The 26,335-nt window shown below is 42.4% G+C and overlaps 1 protein-coding gene across 4 annotated transcripts in view; it reads left to right on the top strand.

The window, feature by feature from the left end:
* The window catches only part of BAIAP2 (BAR/IMD domain containing adaptor protein 2), a 549,446-nt gene that overhangs the window by 300,572 nt on the left and 222,539 nt on the right, over positions 1 to 26,335 (top strand). For all 4 annotated transcript variants that reach the window (XM_053706634.1, XM_053706611.1, XM_053706618.1 and 1 more), the window contains exons 5-6: positions 16,213 to 16,284; positions 16,785 to 16,922. In XM_053706634.1, coding sequence (XP_053562609.1) covers positions 16,213 to 16,284; positions 16,785 to 16,922 — 210 coding nt within the window. The remainder of the gene's footprint in view (positions 1 to 16,212; positions 16,285 to 16,784; positions 16,923 to 26,335) is intronic.

Consider the following 26,335-nt stretch of genomic DNA (forward strand, 5'->3'; position numbering starts at 1 on the left):
AAGCTGTTATCTTGGAAAGTTCTGTTTTTGATGGCTATTTCCTCGGCTCGAAGAGTCTCTGAGTTATCGGCCTTACATTGTGATTCTCCTTATCTGATTTTTCATTCAGACAAGGTAGTTCTGCGTACTAAACCTGGGTTCTTACCTAAGGTAGTTTCTAACAGGAATATCAATCAAGAGATTGTTGTTCCATCATTGTGTCCTAACCCTTCTTCAAAGAAGGAACGACTTTTGCATAATCTGGACGTAGTCCGTGCCCTGAAGTTCTATTTGCAGGCAACTAAAGATTTTCGTCAAACTTCTTCCCTGTTTGTCGTTTACTCTGGACAGAGGAGAGGTCAAAAGGCTTCAGCTACCTCTCTCTCCTTTTGGCTTCGTAGCATAATACGTTTAGCCTATGAGACTGCTGGACAGCAGCCTCCTGAAAGAATTACAGCTCATTCTACTAGAGCTGTGGCTTCCACCTGGGCCTTTAAAAATTAGGCCTCTGTTGAACAGATTTGCAAGGCTGCAACTTGGTCTTCACTTCACACTTTTTCAAAATTTTACAAAGTTGACACTTTTGCTTCTTCGGAGGCTATTTTTGGGAGAAAGCTACTTCAGGCAGTGGTTCCCTCCGTTTAAAGTTCCTGCCTTGTCCCTCCCTTCATCCGTGTACTTTAGCTTTGGTATTGGTATCCCATAAGTAATGGATGACCCGTGGACTGACTACACTTAACAAGAGAAAACATAATTTATGCTTACCTGATAAATTTATTTCTCTTGTAGTGTAGTCAGTCCACGGCCCGCCCTGTCTTTTAAGGCAGATCTAAATTTTAATTAAACTCCAGTCACCACTGCACCCTATGGTTTCTCTTTTCTTGTCTTGTTTCGGTCGAATGACTGGAACTGACATGTGAGGGGAGGAGCTATATAGCAGCTCTGCTTGGGTGATCCTCTTGCAACTTCCTGTTGGGGAAGAGATATAATCCCATAAGTAATGGATGACCCGTGGACTGACTACACTACAAGAGAAATAAATTTATCAGGTAAGCATAAATTATGTTTTTCAGTTCGTGGCCCTTCTTTTCAGGCTGGCCACGGCACCCAGGATTTTTACAAAAGTTCTAGGGTCTATGCTGGCATTTTTCAGGCCACGGGGCATTGCAGTGGCGCCTTATCTGGCCGATTTTCTGATCCAGGCGTCGTCTTATCAGCTGACAAAGTCTCATACCGACATGGTTCTAGCCTTTCTAAGGACTCTCGGGTGGAAGGTGAGTCTAGAAAAGAGTTCACTAATTCCACAAACAAGGGTTCCTTTCCTGGGAACTCTAATAGACTCTATATCATGAAAATCTTCTTGACGGAAGTCAGAAAGTTAAAGATTCTGAATGCATGCCGATCCCTTCAGTCCAATCCTCAGCCATCAGTGGCTCAGTGCATGGAGGTAATTGGATTGATGGTGGCAGCAATGGACATCATTCCGTTTGCTCGTTTTCATCTCAGACCTCTACAACTGAGCATGCTCAGACAGTGGAATGGAGATTATGCAAATTTGTCTCCTCAGATAGATCTGGATCAGGAGATAAGAGACTCTCTTCTTTGGTGGTTGTCGCAGGATCATCTGTCCCAAGGGACGTGCTTCTGCAGACCCTCATGGGTGATAGTGACAACGGACGCCAGTCTACTAGAATGGGGTGCAGTCTGGAATTCCCTGAAGGCTCATGGTGTGTGGACTCGATCGGAGTCTCTACTTCCAATCAATATTCTGGAGTTGAGGGCAATATTCAATGCGCTTCAGGCTTGGCCTCAGTTGGCTTCGGCAAAATTAATCCAATTTCAGTCGGATAATATCACGACTGTGGCTTACATCAATCATTCTCTAGCGATGACAAAAGTATCCAAGATAATTCGGTGGGCAGAGGCTCACTCTTGTTATCTGTCAGCAATCTACATCCCAGGAGTAGACAACTGGGAAGCGGATTTTTTGAGCAGACAGACGTTTCATCCGGGGGAATGGGAACTCTATCCGGAGGTCTTTGCCACCCTGATTCTCAGATGGGGCAGGCCGGAGCTGGATCTTATGGCATCTCGTCAGAATGCCAAGCTCCCGAGATATGGATCCAGGTCCAGGGATCCTCAGGCCGAACTGATAGATGACTTGGCAGTGCCTTGGTCATTCAATATAGCTTATGTGTTTCCACCGTTTGCTCTCCTTCCCCGGGTGATTGCTCGGATCAAACAGGAGAGGGCTTCAGTGATTCTCATCGCTCCTACGTGGCCTCGCAGGACTTGGTATGCCGATTTGGTGGACATGTCATCTCTGCCACCATGGAAGCTTCCATTGAGGCAGGGCCTTCTCATTCAGGGACCCTTCCATCATCCAAATCTAATTTCTCTTGTTAAGTGTATCCAGTCCACGGATCATCCATTACTTGTGGGATATTCTCCTTACCAACAGGAAGTTGCAAGAGGATCACCCACAGCAGAGCTGCTATATAGCTCCTCCCCTCACTGCCATACCCAGTCATTCTCTTGCAACTCTCAACAAAGATGGAGGTAGTAAGAGGAGAGTGGTGTATTATAGTTAGTTTTTTTCTTCAATCAAACGTTTATTATTTCTCTTGTTAAGTGTATTCAGTCCACGGGTCATCCATTACTTATGGGATATATTCCCTTCCCAACAGGAAGTTGCAAGAGGATCACCCAAGCAGAGCTGATATATAGCTCCTCCCCTCACATGTCATATCCAGTCATTCTCTTGCAACTCAACTAGATAGGACGTTGTGAGAGGTCTAAGGTGTTTTTTATACTTAGTTTATTTCTTCAATCAAAAGTTTGTTATTTTAAATTGCACCGGAGTGTGCTGTTTGTTCTCAGGCAGTATTTGGAAGAAGAATCTGCCTGCGTTTTCTATGATCTTAGCAGAAGTAACTTAGATCCTCTGGCTGTTCTCGCACATTCTGAGGAGTGGGGTAACTTTCAGAAAGGGAATAGCGTGTGAGGAATGCTGCAAACAAGGTTTGTGCAGTAAATTATTTTTCTAAGGAATGGAATTGACTAAGAAAATACTGCTGATACCGATGTAATGTAAGTACAGCCTTAAATGCAGTAGCGACTGGTATCAGGCTGATGAATGTATGTACAATAAGTAATTTTCTAAGGAATGGAATTTGACTAAGAAAATACTGTTAATACTGAAGTAATGTATGAGCCTTAACTGCAGTAGAAGCGACTGGTAGCAGGCTTATTAATAACACTACCTAACTTTTAAGGTGCATGTTTAAAACGTTTACTGGCATGTTATTCGTTTTTTGTGAGGTACTTTGGTGATAAATCTTTTGGGGCATGATTTTCCACATGGCTGTCGTTTATTTCTACATAGAAACGGTTAACTGAGGTTTCCCACTGTTGTAATATGAGTGGGAGGGGCCTAGTTTAGCGCTTTTTTGCGCAGTAAAAATTCAGTTTCAGTCTTCCTGCTTCTTCCTCCTTGATCCAGGACGTCTCTAGAGAGCTCAGGGGTCTTCAAAATTCATTTTGAGGGAGGTAATCAGTCACAGCAGACCTGTGACAGTGTGTTTGACTGTGATAAAAAGGTTAATTGTTAAATTGATTATCCGTTTTTGGGTATTAAGGGGTTAATCATCCATTTGCTAGTGGGTGCAATGCTTTGCTAACTTAATACATTTACTGTGAAAATTTGGTTGCTATAACTGATTTGGTTCATTGTTATTTCAACTGTGACGATTTTTTGTGCTTCTTAAAGGCGCAGTAGTGTTTTTTATATTGCTTGTAAATTTATTTGAAAGGATTTTCCAAGCTTGCTAGTCTCATTGCGAGTCTGTTTAAACATGTCTGACACAGATGAATCTGTTTGTTCACTATGTTTGAAGGCCAATGTGGAGCCCCACAGAAATATGTGTACTAAATGTATTGATGTCACTTTGAATAAAAGTCAATTTATATCTGTAAAGAAATTATCACCAGACAACGAGGGGGAAGTTATGCCGACTAACTCTCCTCACGTGTCAGTTGCTTCGCCTCCCGCTCAGGAGGCGCGTGATATTGTGGCGCCAAGTACATCAGAGAGGCCCATACAAATCACTTTGCAAGACATGGCTGCTGTTATGACAGAGGTATTATCTAAATTGCCTGAATTAAGAGGCAAGCGCGATAGCTCTGGGTTAAGGACAGAGCGCGCTGATGATGTGAGAGCCATGTCTGATACTGCGTCACAATTTGCAGAACATGAGGATGGAGAGCTTCATTCTGTGGGTGACGGATCTGATCCAGGGAGACCGGATTCAGAGATTTCTAATTTTAAATTTAAGCTTGAGAACCTCCGTGTATTGCTAGGGGAGGTATTAGCGGCTCTGAATTATTGTAACACGGTTGCAATTCCAGAGAAAATATGTAGGTTGGATAGATACTTTGCGGTGCCAGTGTGTACTGACGTTTTTCCTATACCTAAAAGGCTTACAGAAATTATTAGCAAGGAGTGGGATAGACCCGGTGTGCCCTTTGGAAAAATGTTTCCAATAGACGCCACCACACGAGACTTATGGCAGACGGTCCCTAAGGTGGAGGGAGCAGTTTCTACTTTAGCTAAACGTACCACTATCCCGGTGGAGGATAGTTGTGCTTTTTCGGATCCAATGGATAAAAAATTAGAAGGTTACCTTAAGAAAATGTTTGTTCAACAAGGTTTTATCTTACAGCCCCTTGCATGCATTGCGCCTGTCACTGCTGCTGCGGCATTCTGGTTTGAGTCTCTGGAAGAGGCCATTCGCACAGCTCCATTGGATGAGATTATGGCCAAGCTTAAAGCACTTAAGCTAGCTAATGCATTTGTTTCTGATGCCGTTGTACATTTAACCAAACTAATGGCTAAGAACTCCGGATTCGCCATCCAGGCGCGCAGAGCGCTATGGCTTAAATCCTGGTCAGCTGACGTGACTTCTAAATCTAAATTGCTTAATATTCCTTTCAAAGGGCAGACCTTATTCGGGCCCGGCTTGAAAGAAATTATTGCTGACATTACTGGAGGTAAGGGTCATACTCTTCCTCAGGACAGGGCCAAATCAAAGGCCAAACAGTCTAATTTTCGTGCCTTTCGTAACTTCAAGGCAGGAGCAGCATCAACTTCCTCCGCTCCAAAACAGGAAGGACCTGTTGCTCGTTACAGACAGGGCTGGAAAGCTAACCAGCCCTGGAACAAGGGCAAGCAGGCCAGAAAGCCTACTTCTGCCCCTAAGACAGCATGAAGAGAGGGCCCCCTATCTAGTGGGGGGCAGACTATCTCTCTTCGCCCAGGCTTGGGCAAGAGATGTCCAGGATCCCTGGGCGTTGGAGAAAATATCTCAGGGATATCTTCTGGACTTCAAAGCTTCTCCTCCACAAGGGAGATTTCATCTTTCAAGGTTATCAGCAGACCAAATAAAGAAAGAGGCATTTCTACGCTGTGTGCAAGACCTCTTAGTAATGGGGGTGATCCACCCAGTTCCGCGGACGTAACAAGGGCAAGGGTTTTACTCAAATCTGTTTGTGGTTCCCAAGAAAGAGGGAACCTTCAGACCAATCTTGGACCTAAAAATCTTAAACAAATTCCTAAGAGTTCCATCATTCAAAATGGAAACTATTCGAACCATCCTACCCATGATCCAAGAGGGTCAATACATGACCACAGTAGACTTAAAGGATGCCTACCTTCATATACCGATTCACAAAGATCATTATCGGTACCTAAGATTTGCCTTTCTAGACAGGCATTACCAGTTTGTAGCTCTTCCCTTCGGGTTGGCTACGGCCCAGAGAATCTTTACAAAGGTTCTGGGCTCACTTCTGGCGGTTCTAAGACCGCGAGGCATAGCGGTGGCTCCGTATCTAGACGACATCCTGATACAGGCGTCAAGCTTTCAAATGGCCAAGTCTCATACAGAGATAGTTCTGGCATTTCTGAGGTCGCATGGGTGGAAAGTGAACGTGGAAAAGAGTTCTCTATCACCACTCACAAGAGTCTCCTTTCTAGGGACTCTTATAGATTCTGTAGAGATGAAAATTTACCTGACGGAGTCCAGGTTATCAAAACTTCTAAATGCTTGCCGTGTCCTTCATTCCATTCCACGCCCGTCAGTGGCTCAGTGCATGGAAGTAATCGGCTTAATGGTAGCGGCAATGGACATCTCAGACCGCTGCAATTATGCATGCTAAGTCAGTGGAATGGGGATTACTCAGATTTGTCCCCTCTGCTAAATCTGGACCAAGAGACCAGAGATTCTCTTCTCTGGTGGCTTTCTCGGGTCCATCTGTCCAAGGGTATGACCTTTCGCAGGCCAGATTGGACGATTGTAACAACAGATGCCAGCCTTCTAGGTTGGGGCGCAGTCTGGAACTCCCTGAAGGCTCAGGGATTATGGACTCAGGAGGAGAAACTCCTCCCAATAAATATTCTGGAGTTGAGAGCAATATTCAATGCTCTTCTAGCTTGGCCTCAGTTAGCAACACTGAGGTTCATCAGATTTCAGTCGGACAACATCACGACTGTGGCTTACATCAACCATCAAGGGGGAACCAGGAGTTCCCTAGCGATGTTGGAAGTCTCAAAGATAATTCGCTGGGCAGAGTCTCACTCTTGCCACGTGTCAGCGATCTACATCCCAGGCGTGGAGAACTGGGAGGCGGATTTTCTAAGTCGCCAGACTTTTCATCCGGGGGAGTGGGAACTTCATCCGGAGGTCTTCGTTCAACTGATTCATCGTTGGGGCAAACCAGATCTGGATCTCATGGCGTCTCGCCAGAACGCCAAGCTTCCTTGTTACGGATCCAGGTCCAGGGACCCGGGAGCGGCGCTGATAGATGCTCTGACAGCCCCTTGGGTCTTCAACATGGCTTATGTGTTTCCACCATTTCCGATGCTACCTCGACTGATTGCCAAGATCAAACAGGAGAGAGCATCGGTGATTCTGATAGCGCCTGCGTGGCCACGCAGGACCTGGTATGCAGACCTAGTGGACATGTCGTCCTGTCTACCATGGTCTCTACCTCTGAGGCAGGACCTTCTAATACAAGGTCCTTTCAAACATCCAAATCTAATTTCTCTGAGGCTGACTGCATGGAGATTGAACGCTTGATTCTATCAAAGCGTGGCTTCTCGGAGTCAGTTATTGATACCTTAATACAGGCACGGAAGCCTGTTACCAGAAAAATTTACCATAAGATATGGCGTAAATATTTATATTGGTGCGAATCCAAGGGTTACTCATGGAGTAGGGTTAGGATTCCTAGGATATTGTCCTTTCTACAAGAGGGTTTAGAAAAGGGCTTATCTGCTAGTTCGTTAAAGGGACAGATTTCTGTTCTGTCTATTCTCTTACACAAACGTCTGGCAGAAGTTCCAGACGTCCAGGCTTTTTGTCAGGCTTTGGCTAGGATTAAGCCTGTGTTTAAGACTGTTGCTCCTCCGTGGAGCTTAAACTTGGTTCTTAAAGTTCTTCAAGGGGTTCCGTTTGAACCCCTTCATTCCATTGATATTAAGCTTTTATCTTGGAAAGTTCTGTTTTTGATGGCTATTTCCTCGGCTCGAAGAGTCTCTGAGTTATCGGCCTTACATTGTGATTCTCCTTATCTGATTTTCCATTCAGACAAGGTAGTTCTGCATACTAAACCTGGGTTTTTACCTAAGGTAGTTTCTAACAGGAATATCAATCAGGAGATTGTTGTTCCATCATTATGTCCTAATCCTTCTTCAAAGAAGGAACGACTTTTGCATAATCTGGACGTAGTCCGTGCCCTGAAGTTCTATTTACAGGCAACTAAAGATTTTCGTCAAACTTCTTCCCTGTTTGTCGTGTACTCTGGTCAGAGCAGAGGTCAAAAAGCTTCGGCAACCTCTCTCTCCTTTTGGCTTCGTAGCATAATACGTTTAGCCTATGAGACTGCTGGACAGAAGCCCCCTGAAAGAATTACAGCTCATTCCACTAGAGCTGTGGCTTCCACCTGGGCCTTTAAGAATGAGGCCTCTGTTGAACAGATTTGCAAGGCTGCAACTTGGTCTTCGCTTCACACTTTTTGAAAATTTTACAAATTTGACACTTTTGCTTCTTCGGAGGCTGTTTTTGGGAGAAAGGTTCTACAGGCAGTGGTTCCTTCCGTTTAAGTTCCTGCCTTGTCCCTCCCATCATCCGTGTACTTTGGCTTTGGTATTGGTATCCCATAAGTAATGGATGACCCGTGGACTGAATACACTTAACAAGAGAAAACATAATTTATGCTTACCTGATAAATTTATTTCTCTTGTAGTGTATTCAGTCCACGGCCCGCCCTGTCTTTTAAGGCAGATCTAAATTTTAATTAAAACTCCAGTCACCACTGCACCCTATGGTTTCTCCTTTCTTGTCTTGTTTCGGTCGAATGACTGGATATGACATGTGAGGGGAGGAGCTATATAGCAGCTCTGCTTGGGTGATCCTCTTGCAACTTCCTGTTGGGAAGGGAATATATCCCATAAGTAATGGATGACCCGTGGACTGAATACACTACAAGAGAAATAAATTTATCAGGTAAGCATAAATTATGTTTTTTAAATGGTACCGGAGTGTATTATTTTATCTCAGGCAGCATTTAGAAGAAGAATCTGCCTGCGTTTTCTATGATCTTAGCAGAAGTAACTAAGATCCACTGCTGTTCTCACATATTCTGAGGAGTGAGGTAACTTCAGAGGGGGAATGGCGTGCAGTTTATCCTGCAATAAAGGTATGTGCAGTTAACATTTTTCTAGGGATGGAATTTGCTAGAAAATGCTGCTGATACTGGATTAATGTAAGTTAAGCCTAAATACAGTGATTTAATAGCGACTGGTATCAGGCTTATTACCAGAGATACATACTCTTATAAAAGTGCAATATAAAACGTTTGCTGGCATGTTTAATCGTTTTTATATATGCTTGGTGATAAAACTTATTGGGGCCTAGTTTTTTTCCACATGGCTGGCTTGATTTTTGCCTAGAAACAGTTTCCTGAGGCTTTCCACTGTTGTAATATGAGTGGGAGGGGCCTATTTTAGCGCTTTTCTGCGCAGCTAAAATTGCAGACAGAGACATTCAGCTTCCCTCTGCATGATACAGGACATCTCTGAAGGGCTCAAAAGGCTTCAAAAGTCGTGTTTGAGGAAGGTAACAGCCACAGTAGAGCTGTGGCAGTTGTTGGGACTGCTTTTAAAAACGTTTTTTTTTCATTTGTTATTCCGTTTTTGGTATTAAGGGGTTAATCATCCATTTGCAAGTGGGTGCAATGCTCTGCTAACTTGTTACATACACTGTAAAAATTTCGTTAGTGTAACTGCCTTTTTTCACTGTTATTTCAAATTTTGACAATTTGTTTTTCTTAAAGGCGCAGTAACGTTTTTTATATTGCTTGTTAACTTGGTTTAAAGTGTTTTCCAAGCTTGCTAGTCTCATTGCTAGTCTGTACAAACATGTCTGACACAGAGGAAACTACTTGTTCATTATGTTTAAAAGCCATGGTGGAGCCCCATAGGAGAATGTGTACTAAATGTATTGATTTCACCTTAAACAGTAAAGATCAGTCTTTATCTATAAAAGAATTGTCACCAGAGGGTTCTGTCGAGGGGAAAGTTATGCCGGACGTGACTTCAAAGTCTAAATTACTCAACATTCCTTTCAAGGGGCAGACCTTATTCGGGCCTGGTTTGAAAGAAATTATTGCTGACATTACTGGAGGTAAGGGTCATACCCTTCCTCAGGACAGGGCCAAATCAAGGGCCAAACAGTCTAATTTTCGTGCCTTTCGAAATTTCAAGGCAGGTGCAGCATCAACTTCCTCTGCTTCAAAACAAGAGGGAACTTTTGCTTAATCCAAGCAGGCCTGGAAATCTAACCAGTCCTGGAACAAGGGCAAGCAGGCCAGAAAACCTGCTGCGGCCTCCAAGACAGCATGAAGGAACGGCCCCCTATCCGGCAACGGATCTAGTAGGGGGCAGACTTTCTCTCTTCGCCCAGGCGTGGGCAAGAGATGTTCAGGATCCCTGGGCGTTGGAGATCATATCTCAGGGATATCTTCTGGACTTCAAAGCTTCTCCTCCACAAGGGAGATTTCACCTTTCACGATTATCTGCAAATCAGATAAAGAAAGAGGCATTCCTACGCTGCGTGCAAGACCTCCTAGTAATGGGAGTGATCCATCCAGTTCCACAGACGGAACAAGGACAGGGTTTTTATTCAAATCTGTTTGTGGTTCCCAAAAAAGAGGGAACCTTCAGACCAATTTTGGATCTAAAGATCTTAAACAAATTCCTCAGAGTTCCATCATTCAAGATGGAAACTATTCGGACCATCTTACCCATGATCCAAGAGGGTCAGTACATGACCACAGTGGACTTAAAGGATGCCTACCTTCACATTCCGATTCACAAGACTCATCATCGGTTCCTAAGGTTTGCCTTTCTAGACAGGCATTACCAATTTGTAGCTCTTCCCTTCGGGTTGGCTACAGCCCCAAGAATTTTTACAAAGGTTCTGGGCTCACTTCTGGCGGTTCTAAGACCGCGAGGCATAGCGGTGGCTCCTTATCTAGACGACATCCTGATACAGGCGTCAAGCTTTCAAATTGCCAAGTCTCATACAGAGATAGTTCTGGCATTTCTGAGGTCGCATGGGTGGAAAGTGAACGAAGAAAAGAGTTCTCTATCTCCTCTCACAAGGGTTTCCTTCCTAGGGACTCTTATAGATTCTGTAGAAATGAAAATTTACCTGATGGAGTCCAGGTTATCAAAACTTCTAAATGCTTGCCGTGTTCTTCACTCCATTCCGTGCCCTACGGTGACTCAGTGCATGGAAGTAATCGGCTTAATGGTAGCGGCGATGATCATAGTGCCATTTGCACGCCTACATCTCAGACCTCTGCAATTATGCATGCTCAGTCAGTGGAATGGGGATTACACAGATTTGTCCCCTCTACTAAATCTGGATCAGGAAACCAGAGATTCTCTTCTCTGGTGGTTATCTCGGGTCCACCTGTCCAAGGGTATGACCTTTCGCAGACCAGATTAGACGATTGTAACAACAGATGCCAGCCTTCTAGGTTGGGGTGCAGTCCGGAACTCCCTGAAGGCTCAGGGTTCATGGACTCAGGAGGAGAAACTCCTCCCAATAAATATTCTGGAGTTAAGAGCAATATTCAATGCTCTTCTAGCTTGGCCTCAGTTAGCAACACTGAGGTTCATCAGATTTCAGTCGGACAACATCACGACTGTGGCTTACATCAACCATCAAGGGGGAACCAGGAGTTCCCTAGCGATGTCAGAAGTCTCCAAGATAATTCGCTGGGCAGAGACTCACTCTTGCCACCTATCAGCGATCCATATCCCGGGCGTAGAGAACTGGGAGGCGGATTTTCTAAGTCGTCAGACTTTTCATCCGGGGGAGTGGGAGCTCCATCCGGAGGTGTTTGCTCAATTGGTCCATCGTTGGGGCAAACCAGAACTGGATCTCATGGCGTCTCGCCAGAACGCCAAGCTTCCTTGTTACGGATCCAGGTCCAGGGACCCAGAAGCGACGCTGATAGATGCTCTAGCAGCTCCTTGGTTCTTCAACCTGGCTTATGTTGTTCCACTGTTTCCTCTGCTCCCTCGACTGATTGCCAAAATCAGACAGGAGAGAGCATCGGTGATTCTGATAGCGCCTGCGTGGCCACGCAGGACCTGGTATGCAGATCTGGTGGACATGTCATCCTTTCCACCATGGACTCTGCCTCTGAGACAAGACCTTCTAATACAAGGTCCTTTCAATCATCCAAATCTAATTTCTCTGAGACTGACTGCATGGAGATTGAACGCTTGATCCTATCAAAGCGTGGCTTCTCCGAGTCAGTCATTGATACCTTAATACAGGCACGAAAGCCTGTCACCAGGAAAATCTACCACAAGATATGGCGTAAATATCTGCATTGGTGTGAATCCAAGAATTGGATAGGAGTAGGGTTAGGATTCCTAGGATATTGTCCTTCCTCCAAGAGGGTTTGGACAAAGGATTATCAGCTAGTTCTTTAAAGGGACAGATTTCTGCTCTGTCTATTCTTTTACACAAGCGTCTGGCAGAAGTTCCAGACGTTCAGGTATTTTGTCAGGCTTTAGTTAGAATTAAGCCTGTGTTTAAACCTGTTGCTCCTCCATGGAGCTTAAACTTGGTTCTAAAAGTTCTTCACCCCTTCATTCTATTGATATCAAACTTCTATCTATGGAAAGTTCTGTTTCTGATGGCTATTTCCTCGGCTCGAAGAGTCTCTGAGTTATCTGCCTTATATTGTGATTCTCCTTATCTGATCTTTCATTCAGATAAAGTAGTTCTGCGTACAAAACCTGGGTTTTTACCCAAGGTGGTTTCTAACAAGAATATCAATCAAGAGATTGTTGTTCCATCATTGTGTCCTAATCCTTCTTCAAAGAAGGAACGTCTTTTGCATAATCTAGACGTATGAAACAAAAAAAGAAAGGGCGCCTCCTAGTGTAGCCAGTATATATAAGGATAAATAAAATGAGATATAGATTTTGTACTCACATGTAGTGAAGGCAAAGATAATGCCTAGATAAGCAGTCTGGAAACTTATCAGTGTCCCAGTTGACTGTGCATTAGAATGCTAGGGCAGCTCCTCTTAGTAGATTTCCAAAATTATCTGAAAAGTAAAAAGATATACAGAGGGCGACTCCTAGTGTGGAATTAGTAAGCAGAGTGTGAACCCACCAGCTTAACCCTTCAGAGATATACTCACAAAGTATAGAGCACACTGTAGTGCTAATGAAGCAAGCTGGGTATATTAAAAGTGGCCCAGCGCACATACCACTCTGGTGAAAGATGGTCCAATGTATTCAAAATGTTCAGATAAAAAATCCAGGAGACTCCAGATATATATAAAAAACACTTTATATAAAGATATAACAGTGTACAATAAAAATCAGTAGAATTCGCTACGCGTTTCTCAGAGCTACCACTCTGTTTCCTCAGGCAAGTTATACTGATCTAGAACTGAAGTCTCCTATTTATACATCCTCAAATAAATTAAAACATTGGTCACACCCAATCTACCAATTACTTATGCAAATGTTGCTATGGTGACCTTCACAATACAAACTGACTTTTCTTGATACCAGTATGTGAATATATAACCCATTGTATGCATGTACTTTAACATATACAGCTAGTATCAAAACAAGTATGTGGCAGATATTACAATATATCTCATAAACATTTCGGAAGAAAATATATATAGTATGCACACTAGACGTAGTCCGTGCCTTGAAGTTTTACTTACAAGCTACTAAAGATTTTCGTCAAACATCTAACCTGTTTGTTGTTTACTCTGGACAGAGGAGAGGTCAAAAGGCCTCGGCAACCTCTCTTTCTTTTTGGCTTCGGAGTATAATCCATTTAGCCTATGAGACTGCTGGACAGCAGCCCCCTGAAAGGATTACAGCTCATTCTACTAGAGCTGTGGCTTCCACCTGGGCCTTTAAAAATGAGGCCTCTGTTGAACAGATTTGCAAGGCTGTGACTTGGTCTTCGCTTCATACCTTTTCAAAATTTTACAAATTTGATACTTTTGCTTCTTCGGAGGCTGTTTTTGGGAGAAAGGTTTTACAGGCACTGGTTCCTTCCGTTTAAGTTCCTGCCTTGTCCCTCCCATCATCCGTGTACTTTAGCTTTGGTATTGGTATCCCACAAGTAATGGATGATCCGTGGACTGGATACACTTAACAAGAGAAAATATAATTTATGCTTACCTAAATACATTTATTTCTCTTGTAGTGTATCCAGTCCACGGCCCGTCCTGTCCTTTTAAGGCAGGTCTAAATTTTAATTAAACTACAGTCACCACTGCACCCTATGGTTTCTCCTTTCTCGGCTTGTTTCGGTCGAATGACTGGATATGGCAGTGAGGGGAGGAGCTATATAGCAGCTCTGCTGTGGGTGATCCTCTTGCAACTTCCTGTTGGGAAGGAGAATATCCCACAAGTAATGGATGATCCGATCTTCATTATTTGTTGTTTTTTCCGGAAAACGTAGGGGCCAGAAAGCTACGGCTACTACCTCCCTTTCTTTTTGGTTGAAGAGTATCATCCGTTTTGCATATGAGACTGCTGGACAGCAGCCTCCTGAAAGAATTACGGCTCATTCTACTAGGGCTGTGGCTTCCTTACGGGCATTTAAAAATGATGCTTCTGTTGAACAGATTTGCAAGGCTGCAACTTGGTCGTCTCTTCACACTTTTTCCAAATTTTACAAATTTGATACTTTTGCCTTGTCCGAGGCTGTTTTTGGGAGAAAGGTTCTTCAAGCAGTGGTGCCTTCCATTTAGGTTCCTGTCTTGTCCCTCCCTTTCATCCGTGTCCTATAGCTTTGGTATTGTATCCCATAAGTAAGGATGAAATCCGTGGACTTGTCATATCTTGTAAAAGAAAAAGAAATTTATGCTTACCTGATAAATTTATTTCTTTTACGATATGACGAGTCCACGGCCCACCCTTTCATTTTCTAAGACAGGTCTTTATTTTTGTTAAACTTCCGTCACCTCTGCACCTTGGCTTTTCCTTTCTCTTCCTAACTTCGGTCGAATGACTGGAGTGGGAGGGAAGGGAGGAGCTATATATACAGCTCTGCTGTGGTGCTCTTTACGTCGTCCTGCTGACCAGGAGGCGATATCCCATAAGTAAGGATGAAATCCGTGGACTTGTCATATCGTAAAAGAAATAAATTTATCAGGTAAGCATAAATTTCCTTTTTCCCCTAACACCCCACATCCGAACACTTTTAACCCCTTAAAACTGCTTTGTGCAGTGATTATTTAAAAAAAAATAAAGATGCTACTTTTTAAAATTTTAATAAAGCAACTTATATTTTGGGGCAAATTTGGGGACATTTTTTTTAATGAACCAGAGGTTTGACCTCTGGTTAATTCACAGAGTTCTACCGCAAGCTTGCATTAGCATTAACCAGCCACTTTAATGGCTGGTTATTTATCGTGCGCCCATAAACGGGCAAATTTGCCTGTTTTTTGCCCATGATATATTAGCGCTTCACTTGTAATCTAGCCCTTAGTGTTTAAAGGGACATTAAACACTAAATAAATGCTAGATAGAATGGTGCATTCATAGAAAAGATTAGTCTGAGAATAACATGTAGATGTATTTTTTAAAGTTTCATTCGCTGTTTAAACATTGACAAAATAAGAGTAAAATTTTATTGTCAATTGGACATTTTAGTGTCAATTGGAGCTGCCATGTTGTAACTTAGGTTACCTTCTCTGCTGTGGCCAATTAGGGACAGTTATAAATAGGTCACTAGAGTATGCAGCCAATGGCTGTCTGGAATTTTTTTTCCATTAAAAATCAGCTTTATTGAATGACCAAAAAAAAGTTACATATATTGCAATAAAGGTTACAGAAGTATGCAAAATTCTCAGTTAAATATTACAATTGTACATATTAGTGTACACGCTGATCTTTTGGTTTTATAGTGTAGGAACAACAATTAACAGAACATCAAAATTAAACAGTCGCATTCACATTTCCAATGTGTATCGACAAAAATATAACTAGCTGAACCCATCTGCACTTCCATTTCTAACAGGAACTGAAAAGCTCACAGTTTCAGAATAGAATTACAGGAAAAGGGGACAAAATAAATAATGAAATCATATTGCAGAGTTTTTTTATATATACACAATTTATAATTTTATATTACCATCTCAAGGTGTTTAATGTCTCTTTAATGTCACTTTTAAGCTTGTGAATTCTGTAGTGCACTTCCAGTTCTCAGAGCTAGAAAACCCATAATTTTTTAAATTGCAGAAAAGGGGAGTACAAATAAGTAATAAAAGTGTATTACAAAGTTTTTCTTACTACACATAATTAAACCATTTGTTTGGTTTTAATGTCAAAAGATTTTCATGTGTATTTTACCTAAACTCTACCTAAACTCTAGACATTCTAAGTTTCTGACTATTGGAACCTCATGTTAATTACCTTTGGTTATACTCTTTGCTATGAGGTGCACAATAATTTCCGTCATGTTAAACATTACATCAAGCCTGCCAGTAAGTTTCTAAAATCTAGTAAACCTGAGCCGTGTAATTGACCCAAAACTTTGTATTTACACATATAATATATAAATGATTTTTGCCAATAAATGTATAGCGTAATAGGTGCTATCTCTTTTATAGTTAAAATCTTTCCACAACGAACTACTGACGCAGATCGAACAGAAGGTGGAGTTGGACGCCAGATACTTAAGCGTAAGTGAACAATAAAGCCTCTTTTTCTAATTCAAAGGTGCATTTCCTACAGCGAGAAAAACGTTCACGATATATCTTACATCAGTATTCGGGTCTTTTTTCAGTGCCGGATTTATTTGTTTAAAAATGCAACACACAAACATCTGGATTTGCACAGATCTTTGTGCCTTTCACTTTCACACAAATAAATCCGGTGGCGAAAAGACCCGCTGCCATATATGTCATTTGTTTATAAAAAATAAAAAAAACGGTTGAATGCAGCTGTCTAATTTTACAATTTGACCAATGTGTATATATGGATTTTTTTTTAATGAAAACTGGTTTATCTGCTGTAAATACAAATCAGGTTTAACAATGTATGCAGTGGTTCATGTTTTGCCATGTAAAATGTAATTTCTGCTATTTCCCACAGTAATTCTCTTTTTGTGGAACAAGACTGAAATTCTGTTCTTCTCTCTCTCTTCCCCCCCCCCCCCCCCCCCCCAATTTGTTCAATCTAGGCCGCACTGAAAAAGTATCAGATTGAGCAGAAGAATAAAGGGGATGCCTTGGAGAAGTGCCAGGGAGAATTAAAAAAACTGAGGAAAAAGAGCCAGGGTAGCAAAAACCCACAGAAGTATTCTGACAAGGAGATGCAGGTGAGGGGGTCACCTGATGGTGTAACATGAACCAGTACATTTCAAGGCTTGCTTATATTTATAGGAATGATCTCTTTGTACATTAGTTCCAGGAGGCAGTTGTCCTAGTAGTATTGCATTTCGTAGCATATAAGAATTCAGTAGTGTTTAAAGAGACCGAATGCATTATAGCGTTCATGTATAGGTTGTACACAGTTATGACCTTTACTTTGTTCTTTTGGTATCCTTTGTTGAAAAGCAGGTAGGCAAATTCAAGAGTGTGCATTAAATGTATTAAATGACATTAAACACTTTGAGCTGGTAATATAAAATGATAAACTGTATATATAATAAAAACTCTGAAATGTTCTTTCATTATTTATTTTGTCCTATTTTCCTGCAATTCCATTCTGAAATTGTGAGCTTTTCAGTTCCTGTTAGAATTGGAAGTGCAGAACACTGTTATATTCCACACAGCCATTGGCTGCACACTCTAGTGACCTATTTATAACCGTCCCTAATTGGCCACAGCAGAGAAGGTAACCTAAGTTACAACATGGCAGCTCCCATTGTTTTATAGACACTAAAATATTGCACTTATTTCAACAATATTTAAACAACTAATGAAACTTTAAAAAACACATATACATGTTATTCGCAGACTAATCTTTTCTTTGAATGCATCATTCTATCTAGCATTTACTTAGTGTTTAATATCCAATGAAAGGTGGTTGTGTTAAATAGACATTATAGTGAAAAAAGAATATTAATGCTCTAATTTTGTTGTAGCGCCCTAACTGAAAATAGGTAGATATTGGCAGGTGCATGTGACTGCCTATCCTGATTGGCTGAGTGGTTGTGTCTTACTCAGGAGAGGCAATGTTTTAGTCTCCCAAGCAGAACTTTTTCTATGTTTAACCCTTTAGTGGGGGTTAAAATTAGCTAGCTAAGGTTATTAATGCAAAAATGACAATGTAATGTTTGCATTATAATGCTGCTTAAAAAAGATTCTTATTCTACTTGTGGTTCTTTATCGCTTAGGTTTGAAATTTTTAAATTATTTAATTAACTCCACCTTTTTTTTGTTTTGTTTATATTTCTATTTCTCCAACATAGGTGTGTCCGGTCCACGGCGTCATCCTTACTTGTGGGATATTCTCTTCCCCAACAGGAAATGGCAAAGAGCCCAGCAAAGCTGGTCACATGATCCCTCCTAGGCTCCGCCTACCCCAGTCATTCTCTTTGCCGTTGTACAGGCAACATCTCCACGGAGATGGCTTAGAGTTTTTTAGTGTTTAACTGTAGTTTTTCATTATTCAATCAAGAGTTTGTTATTTTCAAATAGTGCTGGTACGTACTATTTACTCAGAAACAGAAAAGAGATGAAGAATTCTGTTTGTATGAGGAAAATGATTTTAGCAACCGTAACTAAAATCCATGGCTGTTCCACACAGGACTGTTGAGAGCAATTAACTTCAGTTGGGGGAACAGTTTGCAGTCCCTTGCTGCTTGAGGTATGACACATTCTAACAAGACGAGGTAATGCTGGAAGCTGTCATTTTCCCTATGGGATCCGGTAAGCCATGTTTATTACGATTGTAAATAAGGGCTTCACAAGGGCTTATTTAGACTGTAGACTTTTTTTGGGCTAAATCGATTGATATTAACACTTATTTAGCCTTGAGGAATCATTTATTCTGGGTATTTTGATATAATAATATCGGCAGGCACTGTTTTAGACACCTTATTCTTTAGGGGCTTTCCCAAAGCATAGGCAGAGTCTCATTTTCGCGCCGGTGTTGCGCACTTGTTTTTGAGAGGCATGGCATGCAGTCGCATGTGAGAGGAGCTCTGATACTTATAAAAGACCTTCTGAAGGCGTCATTTGGTATCGTATTCCCCTTTGGGTTTGGTTGGGTCTCAGCAAAGCAGATACCAGGGACTGTAAAGGGGTTAAAGCTTAAAACGGCTCCGGTTCCGTTATTTTAAGGGTTAAAGCTTCCAAAATTGGTGTGCAATATTTTCAAGGCTTTAAGACACTGTGGTGAAAATTTGGTGAATTTTGAACAATTCCTTCATGTTTTTTCGCAATTGCAGTAATAAAGTGTGTTCAGTTTAAAATTTAAAGTGACAGTAACGGTTTTATTTTAAAACGTTTTTTGTACTTTCTTATCAAGTTTATGCCTGTTTAACATGTCTGAACTACCAGATAGACTGTGTTCTGAATGTGGGGAAGCCAGAATTCCTATTCATTTAAATAAATGTGATTTATGTGATAATGACAATGATGCCCAAGATGATTCCTCAAGTGAGGGGAGTAAGCATGGTACTGCATCATTCCCTCCTTCGTCTACACGAGTCTTGCCCACTCAGGAGGCCCCTAGTACATCTAGCGCGCCAATACTCCTTACTATGCAACAATTAACGGCTGTAATGGATAATTCTGTCAAAAACATTTTAGCCAAAATGAACCCTTGTCAGCGTAAGCGTGGCTGCTCTGTTTTAGTTACTGAAGAGCATGACGACGCTGATATTAATATCTCTGAAGGGCCCCTAACCCAATCTGAGGGGGCCAGGGAGGTTTTGTCTGAGGGAGAAATTACTGATTTAGGGAACATTTCTCAGCAGGCTGAATCTGATGTGATTACATTTAAATTTAAATTGGAACATCTCCGCATTTTGCTTAAGGAGGTATTATCCACTCTGGATGATTGTGAAAATTTGGTCATCCCAGAGAAACTATGTAAAATGGACAAGTTCCTAGAGGTGCCGGGGCTCCCAGAAGCTTTTCCTATACCCAAGCGGGTGGCGGACATTGTTAATAAAGAATGGGAAAGGCCCGGTATTCCTTTCGTCCCTCCCCCCATATTTAAAAAATTGTTTCCTATGGTCGACCCCAGAAAGGACTTATGGCAGTCAGTCCCCAAGGTCGAGGGAGCGGTTTCTACTTTAAACAAACGCACCACTATTCCCATAGAGGATAGTTGTGCTTTCAAAGATCCTATGGATAAAAAATTAGAAGGTTTGCTTAAAAAGATGTTTGTTCAGCAGGGTTACCTTCTACAACCCATTTCATGCATTGTCCCTGTCACTACAGCCGCATATTTCTGGTTTGATGAACTGATTAAGGTGCTCGATAGTGACTCTCCTCCTTATGAGGAGATTATGGACAGAATCAATGCTCTCAAATTGGCTAATTCTTTCACTCTAGACGCCTCTTTGCAATTGGCTAAGTTAGCGGCTAAGAATTCTGGGTTTGCTATTGTGGCGCGCAGAGCGCTTTGGTTGAAATCTTGGTCGGCTGATGCGTCTTCCAAGAACAAGCTACTAAACATTCCTTTCAAGGGGAAAACGCTGTTTGGTCCTGACTTGAAAGAGATTATCTCTGATATCACTGGGGGTAAGGGCCACGCCCTTCCTCAGGATCGGCCTTTCAAGGCAAAAAATAGACCTAATTTTCGTCCCTTTCGTAAAAACGGACCAGCCCAAGGTGCTACGTCCTCTAAGCAAGAGGGTAATACTTCTCAGGCCAAGCCAGCTTGGAGACCAATGCAAGGCTGGAACAAGGGAAAGCAGGCCAAGAAACCTGCCACTGCTACCAAGACAGCATGAAATATTGGCCCCCGATCCGGGACCGGATCTGGTGGGGGGCAGACTCTCTCTCTTCGCTCAGGCTTGGGCAAGAGATGTTCTGGATCCTTGGGCGCTAGAAATAGTCTCCCAGGGTTATCTTCTGGAATTCAAGGGACTTCCCCCAAGGGGGAGGTTCCACAGGTCTCAGTTGTCTTCAGACCACATAAAAAGACAGGCGTTCTTACATTGTGTAGAAGACCTGTTAAAAATGGGAGTGATTCATCCTGTTCCATTAAGAGAACAAGGGATGGGGTTCTACTCCAATCTGTTCATAGTTCCCAAAAAAGAGGGAACGTTCAGACCAATCCTAGATCTCAAGATCTTAAACAAATTTCTCAAGGTCCCATCGTTCAAGATGGAAACCATTCGAACTATCCTTCCTTCCATCCAGGAAGGTCAATTCATGACCACGGTGGATTTAAAGGATGCGTATCTACATATTCCTATCCACAAGGAACATCATCGGTTCCTAAGGTTTGCATTCCTGGACAAACATTACCAGTTCGTGGCGCTTCCTTTCGGATTAGCCACTGCTCCAAGGATTTTCACAAAGGTACTAGGGTCCCTTCTAGCGGTGCTAAGACCAAGGGGCATTGCAGTAGTACCCTACCTGGACGACATTCTGATTCAAGCGTCGTCCCTCCCTCGAGCAAAGGCTCACACGGACATCGTCCTGGCCTTTCTCAGATCTCACGGCTGGAAAGTGAACGTGGAAAAGAGTTCTCTATCCCCGTCAACAAGGGTTCCCTTCTTGGGAACAATTACAGACTCCTCAGAAATGAGGATTTTTCTAACAGAGGCCAGAATAACAAAGCTTCTGGACTCTTGTCGGATACTTCATTCCGTTCCTCTTCCTTCCGTAGCTCAGTGCATGGAAGTGATCGGGTTGATGGTAGCGGCAATGGACATAGTTCCTTTTGCGCGCATTCATCTAAGACCATTACAACTGTGCATGCTCAGTCAGTGGAATGGGGACTATACAGACTTGTCTCCAAAGATACAAGTAAATCAGAGGACCAGAGACTCACTCCGTTGGTGGCTGTCCCTGGACAACCTGTCACAAGGGATGACATTCCGCAGACCAGAGTGGGTCATTGTCACGACCGACGCCAGTCTGACGGGCTGGGGCGCGGTCTGGGGATCCCTGAAAGCTCAGGGTCTTTGGTCTCGGGAAGAATCTCTTCTACCGATAAATATTCTGGAACTGAGAGCGATATTCAATGCTCTCAAGGCTTGGCCTCAGCTAGCGAGGACCAAGTTCATACGGTTTCAATCAGACAACATGACGACTGTTGCGTACATCAACCATCAGGGGGGAACAAGGAGTTCCCTAGCGATGGAGGAAGTGACCAAGATTATTCTATGGGCGGAGTCTCACTCCTGCCACCTGTCTGCTATCCACATCCCGGGAGTGGAAAATTGGGAAGCGGATTTTCTGAGTCGTCAGACATTGCATCCGGGGGAGTGGGAACTCCATCCGGAAATCTTTGCCCTAGTCACTCAGCTGTGGGGCATTCCAGACATGGATCTAATGGCCTCTCGTCAGAACTTCAAAGTTCCCTGTTACGGGTCCAGATCCAGGGATCCCAAGGCGGCTCTAGTGGATGCACTAGTAGCACCTTGGACCTTCAAACTAGCTTATGTGTTTCCGCCGTTTCCTCTCATTCCCAGGCTGGTAGCCAGGATCAATCAGGAGAGGGCGTCGGTGATCTTGATAGCTCCTGCGTGGCCACGCAGGACTTGGTATGCAGATCTGGTGAATATGTCATCGGCTCCACCTTGGAAGCTACCTTTGAGACGAGACCTTCTGGTTCAGGGTCCGTTCGAACATCCGAATCTGGTTTCACTCCAGCTGACTGCCTGGAGATTGAACGCTTGATTTTATCGAAGCGAGGTTTCTCAGATTCTGTTATCGATACTCTTGTTCAGGCCAGAAAGCCTGTAACTAGAAAGATTTACCACAAAATTTGGAAAAAATATATCTGTTGGTGTGAATCTAAAGGATTCCCTTGGGACAAGGTTAAGATTCCTAGGATTCTATCCTTCCTTCAAGAAGGATTGGAAAAAGGATTATCGGCAAGTTCCCTGAAGGGACAGATTTCTGCCTTGTCGGTGTTACTTCACAAAAAGCTGGCAGCTGTGCCAGATGTTCAAGCCTTTGTTCAGGCTTTGGTTAGAATTAAGCCTGTTTACAAACCTTTGACTCCTCCTTGGAGTCTCAATTTAGTTCTTTCAGTTCTTCAGGGGGTTCCGTTTGAACCCTTACATTCCGTTGATATTAAGTTATTATCTTGGAAAGTTTTGTTTTTAGTTGCAATTTCTTCTGCTAGAAGAGTTTCAGAATTATCTGCTCTGCAGTGTTCCCCTCCTTATCTGGTGTTCCATGCAGATAAGGTGGTTTTACGTACTAAACCTGGTTTTCTTCCGAAAGTTGTTTCTAACAAAAACATTAACCAGGAGATTATCGTGCCTTCTCTGTGTCCGAAACCAGTTTCAAAGAAGGAACGTTTGTTGCACAATTTGGATGTTGTTCGCGCTCTAAAATTCTATTTAGATGCTACAAAGGATTTTAGACAAACATCTTCCTTGTTTGTTGTTTATTCAGGTAAAAGGAGAGGTCAAAAAGCAACTTCTACCTCTCTCTCTTTTTGGATTAAAAGCATCATCAGATTGGCTTACGAGACTGCCGGACGGCAGCCTCCCGAAAGAATCACAGCTCATTCCACTAGGGCTGTGGCTTCCACATGGGCCTTCAAGAACGAGGCTTCTGTTGATCAGATATGTAGGGCAGCGACTTGGTCTTCACTGCACACTTTTACCAAATTTTACAAGTTTGATACTTTTGCTTCTTCTGAGGCTATTTTTGGGAGAAAGGTTTTGCAAGCCGTGGTGCCTTCCATTTAGGTGACCTGATTTGCTCCCTCCCTTCATCCGTGTCCTAAAGCTTTGGTATTGGTTCCCACAAGTAAGGATGACGCCGTGGACCGGACACACCTATGTTGGAGAAAACAGAATTTATGTTTACCTGATAAATTTCTTTCTCCAACGGTGTGTCCGGTCCACGGCCCGCCCTGGTTTTTTTAATCAGGTCTGATAATTTATTTTCTTTAACTACAGTCACCACGGTACCATATGGTTTCTCCTATGCTAATATTCCTCCTTAACGTCGGTCGAATGACTGGGGTAGGCGGAGCCTAGGAGGGATCATGTGACCAGCTTTGCTGGGCTCTTTGCCATTTCCTGTTGGGGAAGAGAATATCCCACAAGTAAGGATGACGCCGTGGACCGGACACACCGTTGGAGAAAGAAATTTATCAGGTAAACATAAATTCTGTTTTTTTTTGCTAATATACAAGAACCAGGCAGTATCTATATTCCCTTTTAATAAAGCTTCTTATCTCCACATATTGCAAAATGCTTACAGGGACTTAACCTTAGATGCTCTTGGTGCCATACACGTGCGTGAGAACCTATCCACAGGCCTCTAATCCAACACTTTTGTTTGGTTCTTAACAAACAAGACACAAATCAAGCCCTCTCTTGCTTTAAGTGGGAGTAATACTTATTAGAGAGCAGTTGCCAGTTACTGTTTCAGCACAGGCTTTTGGGTTTATAGGAGCAGGTGCAAGCTGATAACAACCTGATTACACAGCTGGATTATTCTAGACAGGTCATACATATTTAAAAGTTGCAGATGTCATCATTCTTAACGCCATGAAAATCAAAGGAATAATTGAGATTAACGATTTTGGCAGGTATACTTTAGTGACCTGAATGGCACAATCTTTTTAGTTTTATTTTCTCCAATAAAGGACTCCCCTCTGCAGTTTAATGCAGCTGCATCTGGTCTGCTTGGCAAAATTCAACCTGGTCTTGCTTTTTAAATTGCAAAAATTATTTAAGCTGACAATAGTGAAATGTTTGTTATTGATTGTGCAAATATGAGTAAAAATAAATTCTCAGCTCATCCAATGATCATGTCAATTTTCTATGCTTTTTTTTTTGAAGTGATATAGATTACATTGGTTCCACTGACAATGCAAGGATCCTGCAGTTGCAACTAGGATTTTGAAACACATTGTTGTATTTGCACTTTGTTAAAATCACTTCTGTAATTAGACAAATGGAATTATGAAAACTGTAGTGTAAGGTAGTGACTTGGGAGCATTTCCTAAAGGGAAATTCTAATGCAAAAGGGTTTAAACACATAGCAAATTTTGTAGCTCGAGAAAAGAAAAACATTGGTTATTGGCAAGTATGTTCGACTTCTGATTGGCTTACTAGCAATTGTATGCTGGAAAGCTGCAATTCTTGCAACTACTGAGTGGAACTTTACCTATGTATTTAACCCCACTGTGGAGATAGAACATTTTAGGGGTCAATTTCAATTCTTCCGATCTTGTTTATCTGCGTTTTTTACTGCTACTAATCTGTGTTTTTTAAAGTTCTGTGTGATCACAAGCCAAACGATAACACCATTTCTTTAATGGAAAAGATTTGGATTGGATACAAACAGGTAACGGGAAAATCACCCATATGATGCATGGACAGCAATGGCTTTGGCAACCACAATCCTCATTGGAAAAGGTTTTTCACTACAACAACAAAATGGACACATTGAATTGAACACACAAAGTGTGTTGATAAAGTGCAAAACTGGAATTGTTGACATATTTGACAGTATTCCAAGAGGATTTGGAATGCTGTCAATTATTTTTCTTTCTAATGACACAGTGAGTCCACAGATCATCATAATTACTATTGGGAATATCACTCTTGACCAGCAGGAGGAGGCAAAGAGCACCACAGCTGAGCTGTTAAATACCACCCCCTTACCCACAACCCCCAGTCATTCTCTTTGCTTGTATCAGTTGCAAGGAGGGGTAAAGTGTCTGATTCTTCAATCAAGAGTTTATTTTTAAGCAAAGCAGATTTGCTCTGTTTTTTTGGGGCCTAGCCGTAGTCCATGTCAGTCTCTTCAGTAGAGCAGTGGTGGCTTTTGAGCATTTGGGAACTTGTGGGGTATAATCCCCACTGTGCCTCCAAGTAGTTTGTGCTGCCCTTTTGGTAAAAGACTTTGTAGGTTTACTTGGTCTTTTCTTTTGTATCCACAGGTCCATGTTAGGAATGTACCTTTCAAGCCTAGTGAGTTGCCCTGCTGACGGGCAGATTGTTATGGAGGTAAGTGCTTTGTTATTTTCTGATGTGAAGGTTCAGAAAGGTTTGGTACTTATGGGGTTAATTTGGAGACATTGTTCCTGTGTGTGCAGGATTTGTTTTATGGCAGTTTTAGTGGGGCACTGCTGGGTATTGTTGGCTCTGTTAGGTTTTTTGACTCTGTGTTTTAGTATCTGCTGTTTATTTGCTGTGGACTTCCCTTATTCAGATGTGTCGTCGGTGTATGCGGTCTGCCTATTTTTTATTGATAGCGTTTTTTACTTTCCTCCTGGCGGCTGTTGGTTACGTCATGTGTAATGCCGGCCGGGATGGGCGTAGTTAGCTTTGCACGCTTTTTTGCTCGCTTTTTCTGGGGACCTTTTTTTCTTGTTGGCCCCAAGGCAGAACATGCTCTGATCTGAGATGTCATCGCAGAAAATGCAGCATGCCTGCAGAAAGAATGGGACACATGCAGGAACTGTTAGTGCAGTTGCAGCACTACTCCACATTAGACTCTGTTCTCCACAAACAGGGCTTTGCTCTGGCAGCAATGTGAAAGCTTTCCTTATTTCAATGCATCCAGAGTAAAGTGCTATTTGAAGAGAACCGTCAAATATGGATCAGTGCTGCAATGCAGCAGTGAC

Source organism: Bombina bombina, chromosome 1 (genome assembly GCF_027579735.1).
Source record: "Bombina bombina isolate aBomBom1 chromosome 1, aBomBom1.pri, whole genome shotgun sequence".
In the NCBI taxonomy this organism is placed as follows: Eukaryota; Metazoa; Chordata; class Amphibia; order Anura; family Bombinatoridae; genus Bombina; species Bombina bombina.